The following is a 17,060-nucleotide window of genomic DNA, read 5'->3' on the forward strand; positions in this document are numbered from 1 at the left end:
GCATGTTGTAGGAGTAGCCCCACTATACTGACGACAATTGTATAATTTTACACCTGTATTGTGTGTTACCTCGCTAGCACAACCTATCCTCATTTGGGGGGAAAATGTATGAATAAAATAAATTTTGATTAAAGTTTAAATAAAATGATATACATTTAAAGTTTCAGGTACCTATTATTTGTTCTTTATTTTTTAAATCTCATTTCAGTTCACTGCGGAACATCATGTATTTTACTAAATCTTCATGAAAACATGATTTTGTTTTTAATGAAACTTTTTAATATTTCGAATTCGATATAAAGACAATCTTACCTTTATATAGATAATAAATCCAAACTTATTAGTCAAAGACTGATGTCTTATAGGAGTCACCGCTCCTCCAAAAAAATATCCCTCTGATAAAAATATCCGTACAATTTTCACCGACCAAAAATTTATTTTCTTAAATCCAGAGAAATGCCACTACAAATCCATTTTTTGCTATTGAAAAGTGATAACCGTCTCGAGTTTCACACCCAGTGAAGGAAGCGCTGATTGACGGACAAACGTGATTGATGTATGGCCCCGGGGGTGCTCGTCACCGGGAGTCAGCGACTTATACAAGTGTTTCTGCTTGTACCTAGTCACTGTACCACTAATCCACATTACGGCTTCCTTTTAACTGTACACTAACGTGTTGAACTCACATTTATGCATCTTATGACGACTTTCAAATGTCTAATATGCTATATTTCTTTGTATTTTAGAAATTGTCTGTCTTGTATAATTTCATAATATCTAATAAAATTTTCATTATTCTAAACAATAAAGGTACAGGTATGATATTGTAAAATATAAAATAGAGTACAAATTTTGGACCATTTTGAAACTTAATCGTTACAATATATATAATTTTCTTCCTCCTGCATGTTTAGTATACAATTCTTAGTTAAGGGTCAAATAATGAAGATCAATATCAAGAATGTGAACCACAAATTTTGAGCGACATAATATTGAAAGTGGAAAAAGTAATTTCTGTTTTCCTGAATTATATTTTTGTGGAAAGGGGCCGGGGTGTGGTAAAATCGTCTGATTGTTAATTCCAAGTGCATGCTCCATATATCTCAGAATATGGATTGAAATGTCTTCCCATAATCAAAATTATTGCTTTAGTTCTTAAAAGTCCTCGAACCGATTTATGTTTCATCGTTTGTGAGGATGGTTTATAGTCAAATGTAGACATTAAAATACATGTAAATGATGTTTCAAACAAATATTTCCAAAAAGCGTAATTATTTAAGAATATTAAAAAAAATATTTGATTAGAAAAAGAATTTACACGATGACATGTAAAGTGATTACATGGTCGACAGTGCAGTCCTATAGAATCACTTTGTTATATTTTTTTCCCGGATGTCTCTCTCTCTCTCTCTCTCTTTCTCTCTCTCAGTATCCGAGGAGTTATCTCCCTCACCAAATATTGTTTACAAATGGCTGATTGTTGCTAAATAGAACCGACCTAGGCAGTGGAATAATATACCCTCGTAACACAAGTAAGAACACATGTATTAACGAAAACAATGGGTGTTGCATTACAATCTAGATTGTTGCCAACTTTCAGTTGACATATTTGCGTGCCAAGATTAACGATTTTTTAGATTCGTGTAGTGATCGAGCAGGTGCGCAAGTTACCTGAACAGTGATTTTTTAAAGCGATAATCAGCGTTAATTCTTAATACTACATGTACTTATTAATTTTAATCCTTAATGATCAACTTCAGATCGAAACATTCAGTTAACTGATTACTAGTCATACTGACTTTGGCATGTTTGGAGACATGTGAATCATTCTCGATCCCCTTGTTGACATTCCGTCAGTGACCCGAGTGAGGGTCATTCGTTTCAAAAATTACAGCACTAGTCATTGAAATGGGGTTATTGCATTATCGAAAATTTTGAAAACGGGTCGGCTTTCATTACCGAGAAATATTTCTTTTATTTCCGAAAAAATGTAGATCATTACAGAAAATTCAAATTGTTCTGTCTTTAATATTTATTTATATTTTAAACATCTGTAGCCCTTTTCACAAAAAATCTTACAACTAAGATTAAAAATTTCCAATTCTTCTATATGCACCTAAATTGTAGTAGGTAACAAAAAAATCTTATATTTCTATTACATTACAGCATATTGTGAATTATTTTTCTGAAATAACAATTTCCTTTAAAAAACATTAAAACAAAGAAATTACAGAGTTGGCAAATTTTAATTTTAGTCGTAAGAATTTTTGTGAAAAAGGACTGTGATGTCTACGTTTTTCAGTTTTCGTTTGATGTCGTATACCATGGCGTATGATCTGATCCGCCCCGCCGTTACCCTGTACAGAGAAACAGATCCTAAAATCGACATGATGGCTCCAGTCACTACCATGAATAGGATTGCACAGGTTACCAATAAAATATTTCATATTTTAAAAATGTATGGAGTAAAGGGAGATGTACGTGCTTTAAAATATTTTAAAAAACAATTAAAATGAAATAAATCACCAAAAAAAGATGAGTAAAAAAAAAAAAGACGAAGGAAAAAATCAAACAAAAAAAAAGGGGGGGGGGGGAGATGAAGCAAGTAAACCAGATGCATTCTGCGCACTTTGAATAACACATTAAAGCTATCTGCATATCATTTAATATCAATTGATTTTAATAAAGAATTTATTTGATAACAACATCTTTTAACCCGTCGCACGAGAACGTACTTGTAATTAAATTATGATGTTTCCATGCTTTTAATATTTAGTGTCATTGTTAACACACACACACACATTTTTATCTTACCTTTAAAATACACCAAAGACTTGAAAGGGTCACTTTTTATAACAGATTGTGTATTTGTTTTGATAAAAAGTCACTGATTAACTTCTCCCCAAATGAATTCCAAAATCATATTGATTACAAAACAACTGTCAGGACTTCATGTCAACTGGAAACGAGGAAATCATATCAAAGAAGACCATTGCTAACTGAATGTTGCATTGTCACCAGTATGTTTTGCCTTGTTTGAACAGTTGTAACAGTCAGAGTTTTCTTGTAGCTTTCGTGTTTGCACTGGAATCGCATTCCTCACGAACTTTATCTTCCACCAAAAGCAGCGCACTAAATCCCTTTTTTATACACCACACATGTTTGAGTAATTTTTTTTTTTTTTTTTACAAAATCGGGGAAATAATATTAATTAAGCCATTAGTCAAGAGATATATTATTACATTGAAACGAATTACATTCGTAGGAGATCGTACTTCCAAGAAACTAAATTTTAACTAAAAAAAAAAAGACTTTAAATTAAAAAAAACTGTTTTCGAGTGAAATACTATTAACTGAGTGAGTCATCATTAATTTATCTAAATCTCAGACTTACTTAACTTGTCTAAATCTGAAACAAAGATGGTTGTGCTAGTTAGTAGTAAAGAAAATAATAAACAAATGTTTTAATATATCTTTAAGGTTGCTTGTGAGAGAATAATACTGATGATGAATAACACAGGACTTGTGAAAGAAAGACGGCTCTCTAGCATGGACCAAGTACTCACGTACTTAACCGGAAGACACGAAGATGTTGGACTTTCTGGAGATCGCGGCGACCTTTACCGGAGGAAGTTGGCGGAGCAGATATTTTTGGCTTTTGCTGTTGATGGTGTAGATCACAACAACGTCGTGTTGATCGTAGAAGCTGCAATTAAGTTAGAGCGAGAAACACGAAGAATATTAATGAACAGTGCGGAAACACGTTACTCAGCCCCTGGTGTTAGCATTGACGAACAAGTTCTGAATGTGTTGGCACGCATTGCTGAAATTTTCTAGACTTTTATTTTGAACTTGTGTCTGTGTTCTCAGCCTAAATTAAAATCTACGCAAACAATTAAATTTTTTAATTTAAAACATTTGAAACAATTGAGTTATATGTAATGTAAAATTTTGAGTGTTATTTTAAATCAAGAATAGCATGCAGTAAACAAACATTCTTTATGTATCTTATGCTTTGAGGAGATGCCCCCCCCCCCGCACCGTATATTTCACACTTTTTTTTATCGATCTGCATTTTTTGTTTGTTTGATATTATTTACTAATTTTTAGGTAATATTTGTGAACTGAATATACCAAAATTACACTGACATGTTCACTGAAATAAGGGACCAGGCAAGACCAATAAAAAAATCAACCTTAAAAGTCAAAAGGGAAAGAAACAATGATTTCCCTTTTTATGCTACCAAACTCGACATCTGGGTATGCTGCGAAAGTGCACTGGGTATATATAGCCAATCCTGACGTCAGCCAGAAAACATGTGTACAAACAATATTTTTATGTCGTGTTATTGGACAATATGCAAGGTGATTGTTTTCTCATTTTTTTCCCTTCAACTTATTGCAGACGTATTCTAGCTGTACCTTCGATTCGAAGGTAGAAACTTGTATTTTATTTGCATTCAATCATATCCCTTACCCCCCCCCCCCCTTTTGCAGCACTATAGAGCCAGGGACCTATAAACTAACTATATAGGTCCCTGATAGAGCTATCGACTACAGGCCCGTAGGAAGCAATTTCAGTTGGGGGGGGGGGGGCACAACCAAACATTTTTCAGTTGACAGTTGATCGAGGGCACTACCAAAAATTTCCTGACAAGCAAAAGAAAAAATAAATAAATAAAAAAAGATCATCAAACGTTTTTATTGAGGGGACACGGGCATATAGTATCTACGTTTACTACAGTAATCTATATATCGGCAAAATTATTGGGGGGCGGGGGCACCCCCCCCCCCCCGGGTTCCTACGGCCATGGACTTAGCAAGAAATAGAACTGATCGAGAAACCCCCGGCGCTAGCTTACTATCTTTTTGAAAAGATATGCTTGTATATGGCTTGGCAGTTTTGTCAAACAGATTCACAACTATACGAAACACATTTTTGGTACAAATTGCTGAGGAGTCTGATTGGAACTCTTCTGTACTGAAGAATAAAAGCGTCATAACATGTGCGCGGGAAAAATGGTGCCCGGGGAAATGTCAATATGAAAACCGTTATTTTATGACCTTGTTTCATTGTACCAAAAGGTAAGAGTGTTAAAATATAAATTTCAGTTAAAAAGCAACACCTGGTTAATGTTAAATTCAACACAGTGGTATAGTTTTTGAAAATGAATGGCCATTCAGAAATCACCACAATGGCACATCGAGTTTTTCTGCACAAACACATGTAAAAACAGGCCTCAATGGCGGATCCAGAAGTTCGGGGGAGGGCAGGGTGAGGCCCATAGGGCTGAAGGGAAGGATATTGAAGGGGTTCCCTTCCATTAGGGGGTTCGGGGAGTCTCCCCGAGAATTTTTTTGTAATAAATGGCTCCAAATGGTGCATTTTCCAGCATTTTAGACAGGTTGGGACCACTCGCCCAAATGGGATATCAATATAATAGCCCTTTTGGGATATAATATCCCAGATGGGATATAAATTTACAGTGCTAAAAATAAAAAAAAAATACTTCTGGCAATAAATATCAGAAATCCGCATCAAAATCATTAGATAGGAATAACTTGGCAAGCAAGTTTTTCTGAAACCCTACAGTTTGTTAGATTGATCCCCAATAAGTTAATGAACTTCTGAGGGATCAATCTCCTAAACAGTGGGCATAAAGAAAAACTTGTTAACTAAAAGTTATTCCTTTAATATTTATAACTATCTTGATGCGGATTTATGATTTTTGTAGCCAAAATAAAAAAATTCATTTTTTGCACTGTAAATTTTTATCCCAACATTGGGATATTATATCCTCAACGGGCTATAATATCTCATTTGGGTGAGTGGTCCCAACCTGTTAGATTGTTAGATTGAATCTTTTGGTATTTTTTTCTTTCTACTGTACATGCTTATAAGTTTTTACCACAATTCATTTTATAGTCTGTACAAGTGTAATCGTTCACTAGGTTTTATTAAACATAATTCGAAAGTAATTATTTTTTTTGATATTTGCAAATCTTTTGCTTTTAAAAAGTTTATTTGTACATTTTCTGACTTTTTCACAAAGAGCGCACTAAGAAGTATAACTCTTCCATAGTGGAAATAGAACGTATTGGGAAAAATAGCGTTGAAATAGAACAAAGGGGAATTTTCTGTCAAGTTAACAAATGAAATAATCAGAGTTTCCGAAAACCAAATATTTCTATCAGTCATTCGGACTGATAACATTATGTGTTCTACCAGTCCGAATAAATTTTAATATATTTCATGATGTAATTAAAAAAAAAAAAATGGCATTGGTTTATAGTACTCAAATTGAGTGTTTAAATCTTTCCAAGAATCATTACAACACCGATTGTGAGACCACAGGTATGCAATTGAAAAGATTCAAACACTAGCCCACGGGTTAGTGGCAGCAATAAAGTCACTTCCCCCAAGTAAAAAGTTGCTAGCTGAAATGTTTGGGGGAGGGGGGGGGGCAACTAATATAAAAAAAGTTTATTGTTGAAAAAGTTGGGGGCTTAAGGTCACCCTTTTTTAAAATTAAAAGTTAATTCTCACTTGTATTGGAATCATGTACATGTATAAATTAATAATTATGATAGAAAATAAAAATGAATTTAGATAAACTATCTTCCCTTTTTCTGGCTATGGGCACTGCACTAGCTCATCTAAACTGGAACAAAAATCTTTTTTTCCATCTTTAATCATTAAATACATTGGAACTATATTTTATGTAAATCACATAACACTCGTCTTTCAGTTTATTGAGTGATCGTAAATAATTTAACGATATATCTGCATGTGTTTACCATAAACAGAGGAATGGAGGAAATTCGGATTTGGAAAAAACAATCGTTTTTGGAAGTAAATAACACGGTGTAGTACCTAAACATTTGCTATCAGAAAAATGTGCGTACATTACTGCTATCTCAAAATTGTTCAGTTGCTAATGGAAAAAAATGGACGAAATGGTAAGTATTTTTCTTCGCTGGCTCAATAAAATGGTCAATAATTCAATTATCAAAGTTTAGCTGCTTATTTTTTCACCTTTATGGAATGTAACATACCTTTTAAAACTAATATGTATCTCTAATTTTTTTATGAATAAAAATATTGTTGATGTATAGAACGAAAACTGTCGAAAGTCTCTGACACACTTACATGCACATAAGAAATATATTTAATTAGCGTCAAAATGTTTAGATATTTTGATAAAAATGAATCGACAGATCGGTGTATTTTTGTAAGACATATTGATTATTTCATAGAATTACCCATTTTAATCGGTTTCTTAAAAACAAAAGCATTTTCATGCGGAGAAACTTATGTACGGCTACTATTAGACAACAACACCAGTTTCTATTGGAAATGTCTTAAGTTTTCAATTTTTCTTTAATACACATCCTTAATTTACATCTATTATGCAATAGTTTAGAAAACTATATTTGAAATGTTCATTCTATATTCTTTTTAATAACTGACTTGTTTATATTACCTTGATTTCGATCCTATAACGATAAATTGGTTTATTAAATTTCTATATCTATATATGTATGATATGACTAATAATGATAGTAGTGTTTGTTAATACCCTGTAGATTTACTAAGTATCCTGCACACAGTAAAATTGTTAGTCTTTAAATTATGTGCATCTTCTATTGAATTTATTAGATTTCACCTGGGTAATTACACTAGATTCACAAATTAAGGATATCTCATGTTTTTTGTTTTATTTTTTTTTGGGGGGGGGGGGATATAAATTTTTATCCAATGAGTTGTGGTAACATAGTTTCTTTAGAATGGACTTGTTCCAAACACTTTTCAAAAATTGAAGGCCAGATCAGCAGCATCGGATCCTATGTATAAGCAAGGCAACGATAGATACACCCTCCTTACAAGTTTTGTCCAAGTGAGCGGCTCGCTCGAATAACAGACCTTATTATAGATGCTACTGTATCATACATCCAGTTCAATAAACTACTTTTCTTAAATTTAATTTTTGATGTACAAGTACAGTGTGGCCAAACACTCCTAATGGCCAAAAAATATGTACATGTATTGAAAATACGAAAGTGGAATTGCTCACAATTGCCCCCCCCCCCCTTTCTATTTCGAAAAAGACTACATATGTCTGTAAATAATTGTAATGCTCTCTCCTTTAAATGTACATAATTATATATTACTTACTGGATAGAATATTAGCCTTTTTCATGTTGGATCTCCACCTTTTTTTAAAAGGGGGGGTGGGTGGGTCCAAACCCACTCAAAAGAAACAGAGAGAGAAATATAAGAAAATTGACAAGCAAACAAGTAGAAGTCTACTCCATCTGAAAAGCCTCCTTTCGCCCCCATCCCCCCCCCGGGGGTGGGTTTGATTGTCTCTTCTATCTGTATAAATTTAATAATCCAGAAAATCATCTAAAAGGGGGAATCGGACATCCTCTCCATTCAAGATCTGATGGTTTGAATAATGCATGTTAATTGTATTTTCTGATGCTACAGCGTACCAAAGCACTACCGTCAAAGGCTATTACTGAAAATTCACTAGATATTATTTAGGTCTAAGTGTACATATAGGCTACAAAAATTTAAAAAATTTAAAAAAACTAGTTTTCAAAAGCTTTCTAAAGCTTTTGAAGTACTGATGGTAAAGTTCTTTCATTTAATTTAAACTTGCATTTCCTTCGTATAGCTTTCTTTTTGATTTTTGTATAGTGATGTTTTTCGAAGATCAGCTCTACTTGGCAGAACACAACAAATTCGAGTTAAGTTGATACATGTCAATTGTACATGTAGACATTGTGTTCTATATGCTCTTTGGATGTTTTAAATATATTTTTTGTGCAGCCATAAGATTTTTAATTTTCTCTTTCATGATTGAAAAACAAGTTATATTTCAAATAGCAGCCGGTGCATTATATTCAGTTTATAGCCGGAGCCTACATACCAACATTTCTGATAGTAACTGTAACTTAAGAAGATTGTGTTTTGTCCAAAAATCTCTTTCAAAATACACTTTATAAAAAATTATCATATCAACGAATTATTATAGATTGACACATCTTTACATACCAAAATGAACTCAAACCTATAAATGCGTGATGAAAAGAAGTATGGAAACTTGGAGTATATTGACTTGTGAATGGGTACATACTTCGGAAATTTTACTATATTTAAATTTTTAGAAGGTTCTACATCTGGCATCATTTTAAGAAATCCCTTACTTGTTCCATGCACAAGGATTTTTCTGAGACTTAATCGATTTGGAGTCACTTTCTGACAATTTTACCTCTTGTTACAAGTTCCTCCAACATATTTATTTCAGCTAGCAGCCGTAAAATTTACGAATAGAAACAATAAACGCTTTTTTGTTCTAATAGCAACCGTTTAGGTACTACACCATGAATATGTCAGGTAGTACTGCAAAATGGATAAGATTATGGAGATTTACAAACAAAAGGAGTATGCTGTCTGGAATTTTTTCATTTATTGGGAATTTAATAGCAAAGAATGAGTGAAAATACCATTAGTGCCTTTCATGTATCACATTGGTAGTTTCACTTTTACTACCCCAAGGGGCTATCTCCATGCAGAAAACTACTAGCACCCAAAAAAATGGTAGCCCTTGGTGTCGAGCGATGCTAATTGCACACCCCTGGAGACATCGTAATAGATCAGAGTACATTTAATTAGAATAATTTTACTCTGTCTCAAAATAACAATCAGTCACGCGGACCGGTAGTATAGCAAATTACATTGAACATTTCGATTTTCTATCGGTTTTGCCGGTAGGACCGATGGTTTTCGGAAACTCTGGAAATTTATTTTGTGTTTATTCTTACCTCTATTCCTATTCATGCTTTAAGGAATAATCAACAAGTTTTCATTGTCAAGGTACGTGTTATTAATGTCCCTTGTTTTCACATTGTCATGCTATCAAGTTGTTGAAAATGCAAGACACTAGCATGATTACTCACTACGCTGCCGACAACATGCATCCCGCCATATTACCACTGATTTCTACTTCCCAAGAGGAAGGAAAACACTTGTACAACATTTTATAAGAAAAGAGATACAATGTCATTATAATCTGTTTCTCAGCAGTTGAATTTAGGAGTGAAACGGATTACCGCAGTATTTTTTCTCGGTTTGATACACGGTACAAAATCTCCATTTTTGGTTTGGTTCATTTTTTGGTTGGGATTGCTATTCAGTCAGGTTTGGTATAAGTAAAACACACTACTCGGCATACTAAGCATAATTTAATTTTTAAAACGTAATTTCTTTTAGGACTGTTAGTTTATAAAATAAACTTTAACAGTCAAATCATTGTAATTAATTTCTCTAAGTTAATGTTCATGTAGATTTAGTGACAGGATTTAGTGAAACAAAAAAATAAAACAATGTTGAATTTGTTTCCTTCTATCAAAATGTATTGTAAATGTATAAATGTATAGCCGTACCGAGACAAAATTGTATGATACATATTGTATCGTGAAGGAGGCATATCATTCACCCCTAGTTGAACTGGGAATTTTTAGCCTCAAAATTCGGAAAAAATAATGTTTTTAGCTCACCTCGACGAAGTCGAGATGAGCTTATGCTATACCCCCGGCGTCAGCGTTAGCGTCGACGTCCAGGTTAAAGTTTTAGGAGCAAGTCCCATTCCCAAGTAACTATAAGCCCTATCTGGACCAAACTTGCATGGATGATGCATCTAGGGATGGACACTACCACACTTGCTTCAGATGCTGGATCTGACCTAGATTTTCCAGATGAGTGACCAGGTTAAAGTTTTTGGAGCAGGTCCATTCCCAAGTAACTATAAGCCCTACCTGGACCAAACTTGCATGGATGATGCATCTAGGGATGGACACTACCATGCCTGCTTCGGATGCTGGATCTGACCTAGATTTTCCAGATGAGTGACCAGGTTAAAGTTTTTGGAGCAGGTCCATTCCCAAGTAACTATAAGCCGTACCTTGACCAAACTTGCATGAATGATGCGTTTAGGGATGGACACTACCACACTTGATTCGGATGCTGGATCTGACCTAGGTTTTCCAGATGAGTGACCAGGTTAAAGTTTTTGGAGCAGGTTCATTCCCAAGTAACTATAAGCCCTACCTGGACAAAACTTGCATGGATGATGCATCTAGGAATGGACATTATCACACTTGCTTAGGATTCTGGATCTGATTTAGATTTTCCACATGAGAGACCAGGTTTAGATTTTGGAGCAGTCTCATTCCCAAGTGACAATAAGCCCTACCTGGACCAAACTTTCATGGATGATGCATCTAGGGATGTACACTAACCAACCTGCTTCGGATGCTGGATCTGACCTAGATTTTTCACATGAGTGAATTTTAGCCATATTTTAACCAAATTAGCATGGATGATGTATCTAGGGATGAACACTTCCAGACTTTCTTTGGATTCTGAATCTGACTTACATTTTCCAGATGAGTGATCAGGGTATTTTTTTTTGGAGTACCTATATAATATTATGGCCTGTTATGATTAAACTTGCATAGATGGTGCATTTAAGGATGAAACTTCCAGACTTGCTTTGGATGTTGGAACTGACCAAAATTTTCTTGATTAGTAAACAGGTTAAAAGTTTTTTGAGCAGGTCTATTTCCAGGTAACTGTAAGTCCTACTTAAACCAAACTTGCATGGATACTGATCTTGGTATGTACCCTAACTAGAAAAAAAATATGATGTGAAATTTGCCTTACTTATAGATAACATTCGTCGAGATGAGCTTCGTAATCTTTTATTATATAATTATGTTTTTAGTATTGGGAATGGTATCATTTATCTGTACCACTTATATAAGGTAAAAAAAATGCTGAAACTGTCTCGTCTGGTGGGGTTGAATTACTTTCCCAATACTTCAATCCACACTTTGTAAAAGTTATGTCCCTTAGCCACCATGTTTGGAGAAAACTTCACAGAATCCTCACAGTAGCTTTTGTAGTTTTCTAGTTTGTTACTTTGACTCGAAAAAATCTGTGCATCTACAATTGAATATAGATTGCCCCAGGATGGAGCTACCCATAAATTAAAAGAAAAAAAATTTAATCACAGAGGATTAATCGGAGCACACCCAAATGTTTGGTAGCATAAAGAGGAGGATTGTACTTTCTTTCCCTTACCATTTGATTGACCCCGCCAAGGGACACAACTTTTGCAAAGTGTGGATTAACTGTAGTAAAGCCAACCTGATTCAGATTGGGAAAATTTTGTAAGTATTACACTGGAAGCAGAATTTCAATTTTAAAAATTGTAGTTGATTCACATAGTTTAATCAGGTAAATTTAAAAAAAATGTATGAGAAAAAATGCTTTCGAGAGTATTATACATTTATTGCATGATTGTTAGGGAAATATGAAGATTTTTCACATTTTTTTTTTAGTCGGCTCGCGTAGCGAGCTACTCCCTGGCATCTTAGCTGTTTCAGAGCTGTAAAATTATCACTCATTCATCAAGGTGATTCATACACCAAATATGATAGTTCTAGCAAAAAATGCTTTTGTTTGAGTGATTGTATAAACTTAGGAGGTAAAAACTGTATAAAATTTCATACTGTAACATTATTTATGTCTTCATGCTTTTAAAGAAAATTTTGATTAAATATCTGTATGATGTACAATTACTGCGTATGAATATATGATCAAGCATGTTAGGCGGATCTAATCTTCCCATCTGAAGTTTATTTATAATTGACCTAGAATACTCCCTAACACAAACACCTGCTGCTCTCATTAGCTGCAGCTAGTGTGCTTGAAAAATCTATTTTTAGAATCCAGGTTTGCAGTGGGAATCTTTAACTTAATTACTCTATAACATAGACCACTGCAGCTAGTATGCTTAAATTCATTATTAGAATCCAGGTTTGCAGTGCTGCTTTTCACAATAATATGGGATAGATAGGCAAATAATGAAAAGTTTTCAGACATAATCATGGCGATCTTATTTACAGGTACTTGGGTCTTGGTTTATAAATATACTTGTACATGTGCCTTATTCAGTTATTGATATGTGAAACTAAAGTCAACAGCTTTTAATTTTATGTATGTGGGTTTTTTTTTATTGATTTTCAAATATTAGAAATATAGTTAGGTGGATCTTAAAAAGAATAATTCATAGATATCTAATTTTTGTTTTCCATTACTAGAGGTTGTTTCCCAGTGATTGTAGCTATGTTTATATGTTAAAATTCTTTCACTGTTACATTTTCTCCCTTTTTTAACATGATCCCCCCTTTTTTCCACTTTATTGTAGTTTTTTGTTTCTTAATGGAACACTGAGATCTAGTCAACTTGATGATAATTATAATTAAAAAATACTGAAGTGAAGTCTTTCTAAGAATTCAGTTGACTTCAGAAGGTGGGAGATAAACACTAATTTCTTTTTCTTTTGGAGGTGTGGGGTAAATTGAGGCCCTTTCAAATTTAAGCAGATGTATTCAGATCTCTATTCAAAATGTTGAAATTTTTGTCACATTATGTATCTTATTTGTGTATTTACCAATTTAACCCAGACTGTAAATAAATAGCAAAATCTCATGTGAGATAGCATTGAAGCCCTTAATTTTTTAACCGAACATGGAGACCTGATATTCAATCTCTTAAGATGCAAAATAAACTGAATATAAGGTATGGTGTCCAGTTGTATGAAAAAGCTCAATTTACTCGAGCGAGTCGACTCGCAGGCCCTTCAGGCCTTTGATCTAGATATAGTGGCTATAGATCAAATCTACTATTGTAAAATCACAGTGGTATTTTTGTGAATTTGAGCATCAAATATTGCCCCCCCCCCCCCCCCCCCCCCCCGAATTAGCCACTGAGGCTTTATATATATTATGCATATGGAGAAAATATGTGGATTGACTGTATTTTCCTGGGAAGCATATGAAACATGCAATGTCACCAATAAATCTTACACAATATGTTTATTTGATTTTGTAACAGGTTGCAACCACTCACTCAAATGTGATATATTGAAGCCCATTTGGGTAACAACCGTCGAACTGGGATATAAATTTAAAGTGATAAAAATGAAGGGAAAAATTTTGAAATATTGTAAATCTGCAGGAAAAATGTATAAAAAAAGTGACAACTTTTGGTAAACAAGTTTTTCAAAAGGATCACGGAGTAGGTCAAAATTTTGTAATTTACAATTAAGACTCTAAATAATGTCTGAAGTCATATCTTCTGTAAAATGACACAAAAACAGAAAAATTCTACACGTTCAAATTAAAGAAATGAGAAATTTTTCATCATTTCCAGGGGTGTGCAATTAGCGTCACCCGACGCCCGGGGCTACCATTTTTTGGGGTCGGGCTAGTAGTTTTCTGCATGGAGGTAGCCCCTTGGGCTAGTAAAAATTAAAACTACCAGTGTAATACATGAAAACCACTATCGGAATTTTCACTCATTTTTTGCTATTAAATTCCCAACCATTGAAAAATTTCCAGGGAGCATGCTCTTTTTGTTTGTAAATCTCCATACTTTTATCCATTTTGCAGTACTACCTGACTTATTACTTCCAAAAAAACGATTGTTTTTTTTTCTAATCCGAATTTCCTCCATTCCTCTCTTTACAGTAAATACATGCAGATATCTCATTAAATTATTAACGATCACTCAATCAACTGAAAGATTAGTGTTATGTGGTTTATATAAAATATATTTCCAGTGTATTTAATGATTTAAGATGAAAAAAGATTTTCACTTCATTTTATAATGATCGAGCTAGTGCAAAGATCAGAAAAAGGGAAGATAATTTATTTAAATTCATTTTTATTTTCTATCATAATTATTACTTTATACATGATTCAATTTTACTAGTTAGAATTAAACTTTAATTTTAAAAAGAGTGACATTAAAATCCTGACTTTTTCAACAATTAACCTTTTTTTTTTTCAATATGTACTCCCCCCTCCCACATTAGGGCTAGTAACTTTTTTACTTGTAACTTTATTCCTGTTATTTAGCCCGTGGGCTAGTGCTTATTTTTTTTAATTGCACACCCCTGGTTTCTGATTCCAAATTATGACTTTATATTTTCTTTGTTGAAAAGAAATCAGTTTCAGTAGATAGGTAGTCCTCATTGAAAAAGGCAAAAAAGATGATGTAGAACGGAGCAGCTGTTAACCATACAATTTTGTGTTGTACTCTGGAAAACTCCAGAAAAAACTCTGAAAATGCCGGAGAAAGTAGGAAATATTAGTCATTCCACGATGTTAAGTACTCGTGTAAAATAAGGAATTAGTAAGAAAATCTTTAATACTGGACTCAAGCAGTCAAACTTGGTATGATTATACATGTAATTAGCCCTTTACCAAAATTACCACATCAAATCTATTGTCCAACTGTCCACTGTGGGTTTAATATTCTTGCAATTTGATGTCTAAGAGTCATTCCACAATGTTAAGTACATGCGTACAATAATCTACAGTAATATATTAGTAAGAAAATTAAGGACATTGGCAAGTCAGGGTTTTCCGGAGAAAAAAGGTTTAATACATGGGTTTTTTCACTTATAGGATAGTGATTGAGAGTGATCTTCCATGTAGAATTCTCTAAGCGGTGGAAACCAATAAAGCATATGTTACAGAGGTATAAACAAAAGCACGTGTACTTCCTTCAATGGGTAGAATCATCTATAAAGCAAGAAAGAAAAGTAGTAATGGCTTTGTTGTGCATTGTATTCAGGGACAAAGAGACAATAGATCGTCATTTACCATAGTTATGCTCAGTATGCTGGGAAGGGCAAAAAAGGTAGGCCGACTGAGAACAGTTCTTAGGTCGTGTGAAGGAAGCAGCATTTAGTAACTACGAATATAAAATAAAAATAAAACCATGCCAATATTTTTATGACAATGTGTTTCAATCAATTCAGTCAATTACATGATAAAAACAATCAACCAGTCTCTTGATCAATTTTAGCTGTTAAGGGAAGCAACTCAGAAATAATAATCGGTGCCGGTATATCCATGTCTTGTTCCGATATATAAATTTTCAGCCAAAATTTCTAGTAGCCATAGGAAATGAAGATACAATAATGTATATTTAAGGAATGTTTTTAGCTCTACTGGTCAGAGACCATAGGGGTTATGCGATAGTAATGTGTCCGTCGTCCGTCCGTCTGTCTGTCTGTCTGTCCGTCCGTCTGTAAACAATTTTTCAAAATGCTACTCCTCCTACAGTTTTGATCTGATTTCAATATAACTTGGCACACAAGAAGACTATACTAAGATGCGTAATTCTGTGTATCGGTTTTTGATTTCGATGAACGGTGTTGCCATGGTTACCGAAAATAGAAATTTCTGTGAAATACTTTCAAAATGCTACTCCTCCTACAGTTTTGATCTGATTTCAATATAACTTGGCACACAAGCAGACTATACTAAGATGCATAATTCTGTATATTGGTTTTTGATTTCGATGAACGGTGTTGCCATGGTTACTAAAAATAGAAATTTCTGTGAAATACTTTCAAAATGCTACTCCTCCTACAGTTTTGATCTGATTTCAATATAACTTGGCAGACAAGTAGACTATAATAAGATGCATAATTCTATTTATCGGTTTTTGATTTCAATGAATGGTGTTGCCATGGTTACTAAAAATAGAAATGTCTGTGAAATACTTTCAAAATGCTACCCCTACAGTTTTTGTCTGATTTTAGTATTACTTAGCACACAATTAGACTACACTAAGATACATAATTCTCTGTACCAGTTTCTGATTTCGATGAACAGTGTTGCCATGGTTACTTAAAATAGAAATTTTCTTGAAATACTTTCAAAACGCTACTCCTCCTACACTTTTTGTCTGATTTCAGTATAATGTGGCATACAAGTAGACTACAGAGATACATAATTGGTGTTATTGTTTTTTGATTTTGTTGAATGATGTTGCCATGGTTACTTAAATCAAAATTTCATTAAAATTGTTTTAAAATGCTACTCCTCCTACAGTTTTATTCTGATATAATAATAAATCTTGCCACAAAAGAGACTAAACGAAGGATCATTATTCTATTTATTGCTGTTGC

The 17,060-nt window shown here is 33.7% G+C and overlaps 2 protein-coding genes across 2 annotated transcripts in view; both read left to right on the forward strand.

Annotated features, from left to right (window-relative positions):
* Positions 1 to 1,483: 1,483 nt before the first annotated feature.
* On the forward strand, positions 1,484 to 3,995 carry LOC133190554 (uncharacterized). Its single transcript, XM_061326245.1, has 3 exons — positions 1,484 to 1,532; positions 2,303 to 2,426; positions 3,481 to 3,995. The coding sequence occupies exons 2-3, from the start codon at positions 2,313 to 2,315 to the stop codon at positions 3,835 to 3,837; spliced, it is 471 nt and encodes a 156-aa protein (XP_061182229.1). The 5' UTR covers positions 1,484 to 1,532; positions 2,303 to 2,312; the 3' UTR covers positions 3,838 to 3,995.
* A 218-nt stretch (positions 3,996 to 4,213) lies between these two features.
* LOC133190547 (uncharacterized) overlaps positions 4,214 to 17,060 on the forward strand; it is a 42,060-nt gene continuing 29,213 nt past the window's right edge. Inside the window, exon 1 of the mRNA XM_061326233.1 lies at positions 4,214 to 5,085. The gene's annotated coding sequence lies outside the window, so the exon portion shown is untranslated. The remainder of the gene's footprint in view (positions 5,086 to 17,060) is intronic.

Source organism: Saccostrea echinata, unplaced genomic scaffold (assembly GCF_033153115.1).
Source record: "Saccostrea echinata isolate AGI-Se365-2 ecotype Australia unplaced genomic scaffold, CSIRO_AGI_Sech_v1 ptg000022l, whole genome shotgun sequence".
In the NCBI taxonomy this organism is placed as follows: Eukaryota; Metazoa; Mollusca; class Bivalvia; order Ostreida; family Ostreidae; genus Saccostrea; species Saccostrea echinata.

Bases quoted from the DNA above. Each gene is read 5' to 3' on its own strand.
- LOC133190554 (XM_061326245.1), top strand. From the start codon at position 2,313: ATGTCGTATACCATGGCGTATGATCTGATCCGCCCCGCCGTTACCCTG. The intron at 2,427-3,480 runs GTTACCAATAAA...TATATCTTTAAG, and splicing joins CCATGAATAGGATTGCACAG to GTTGCTTGTGAGAGAATAAT.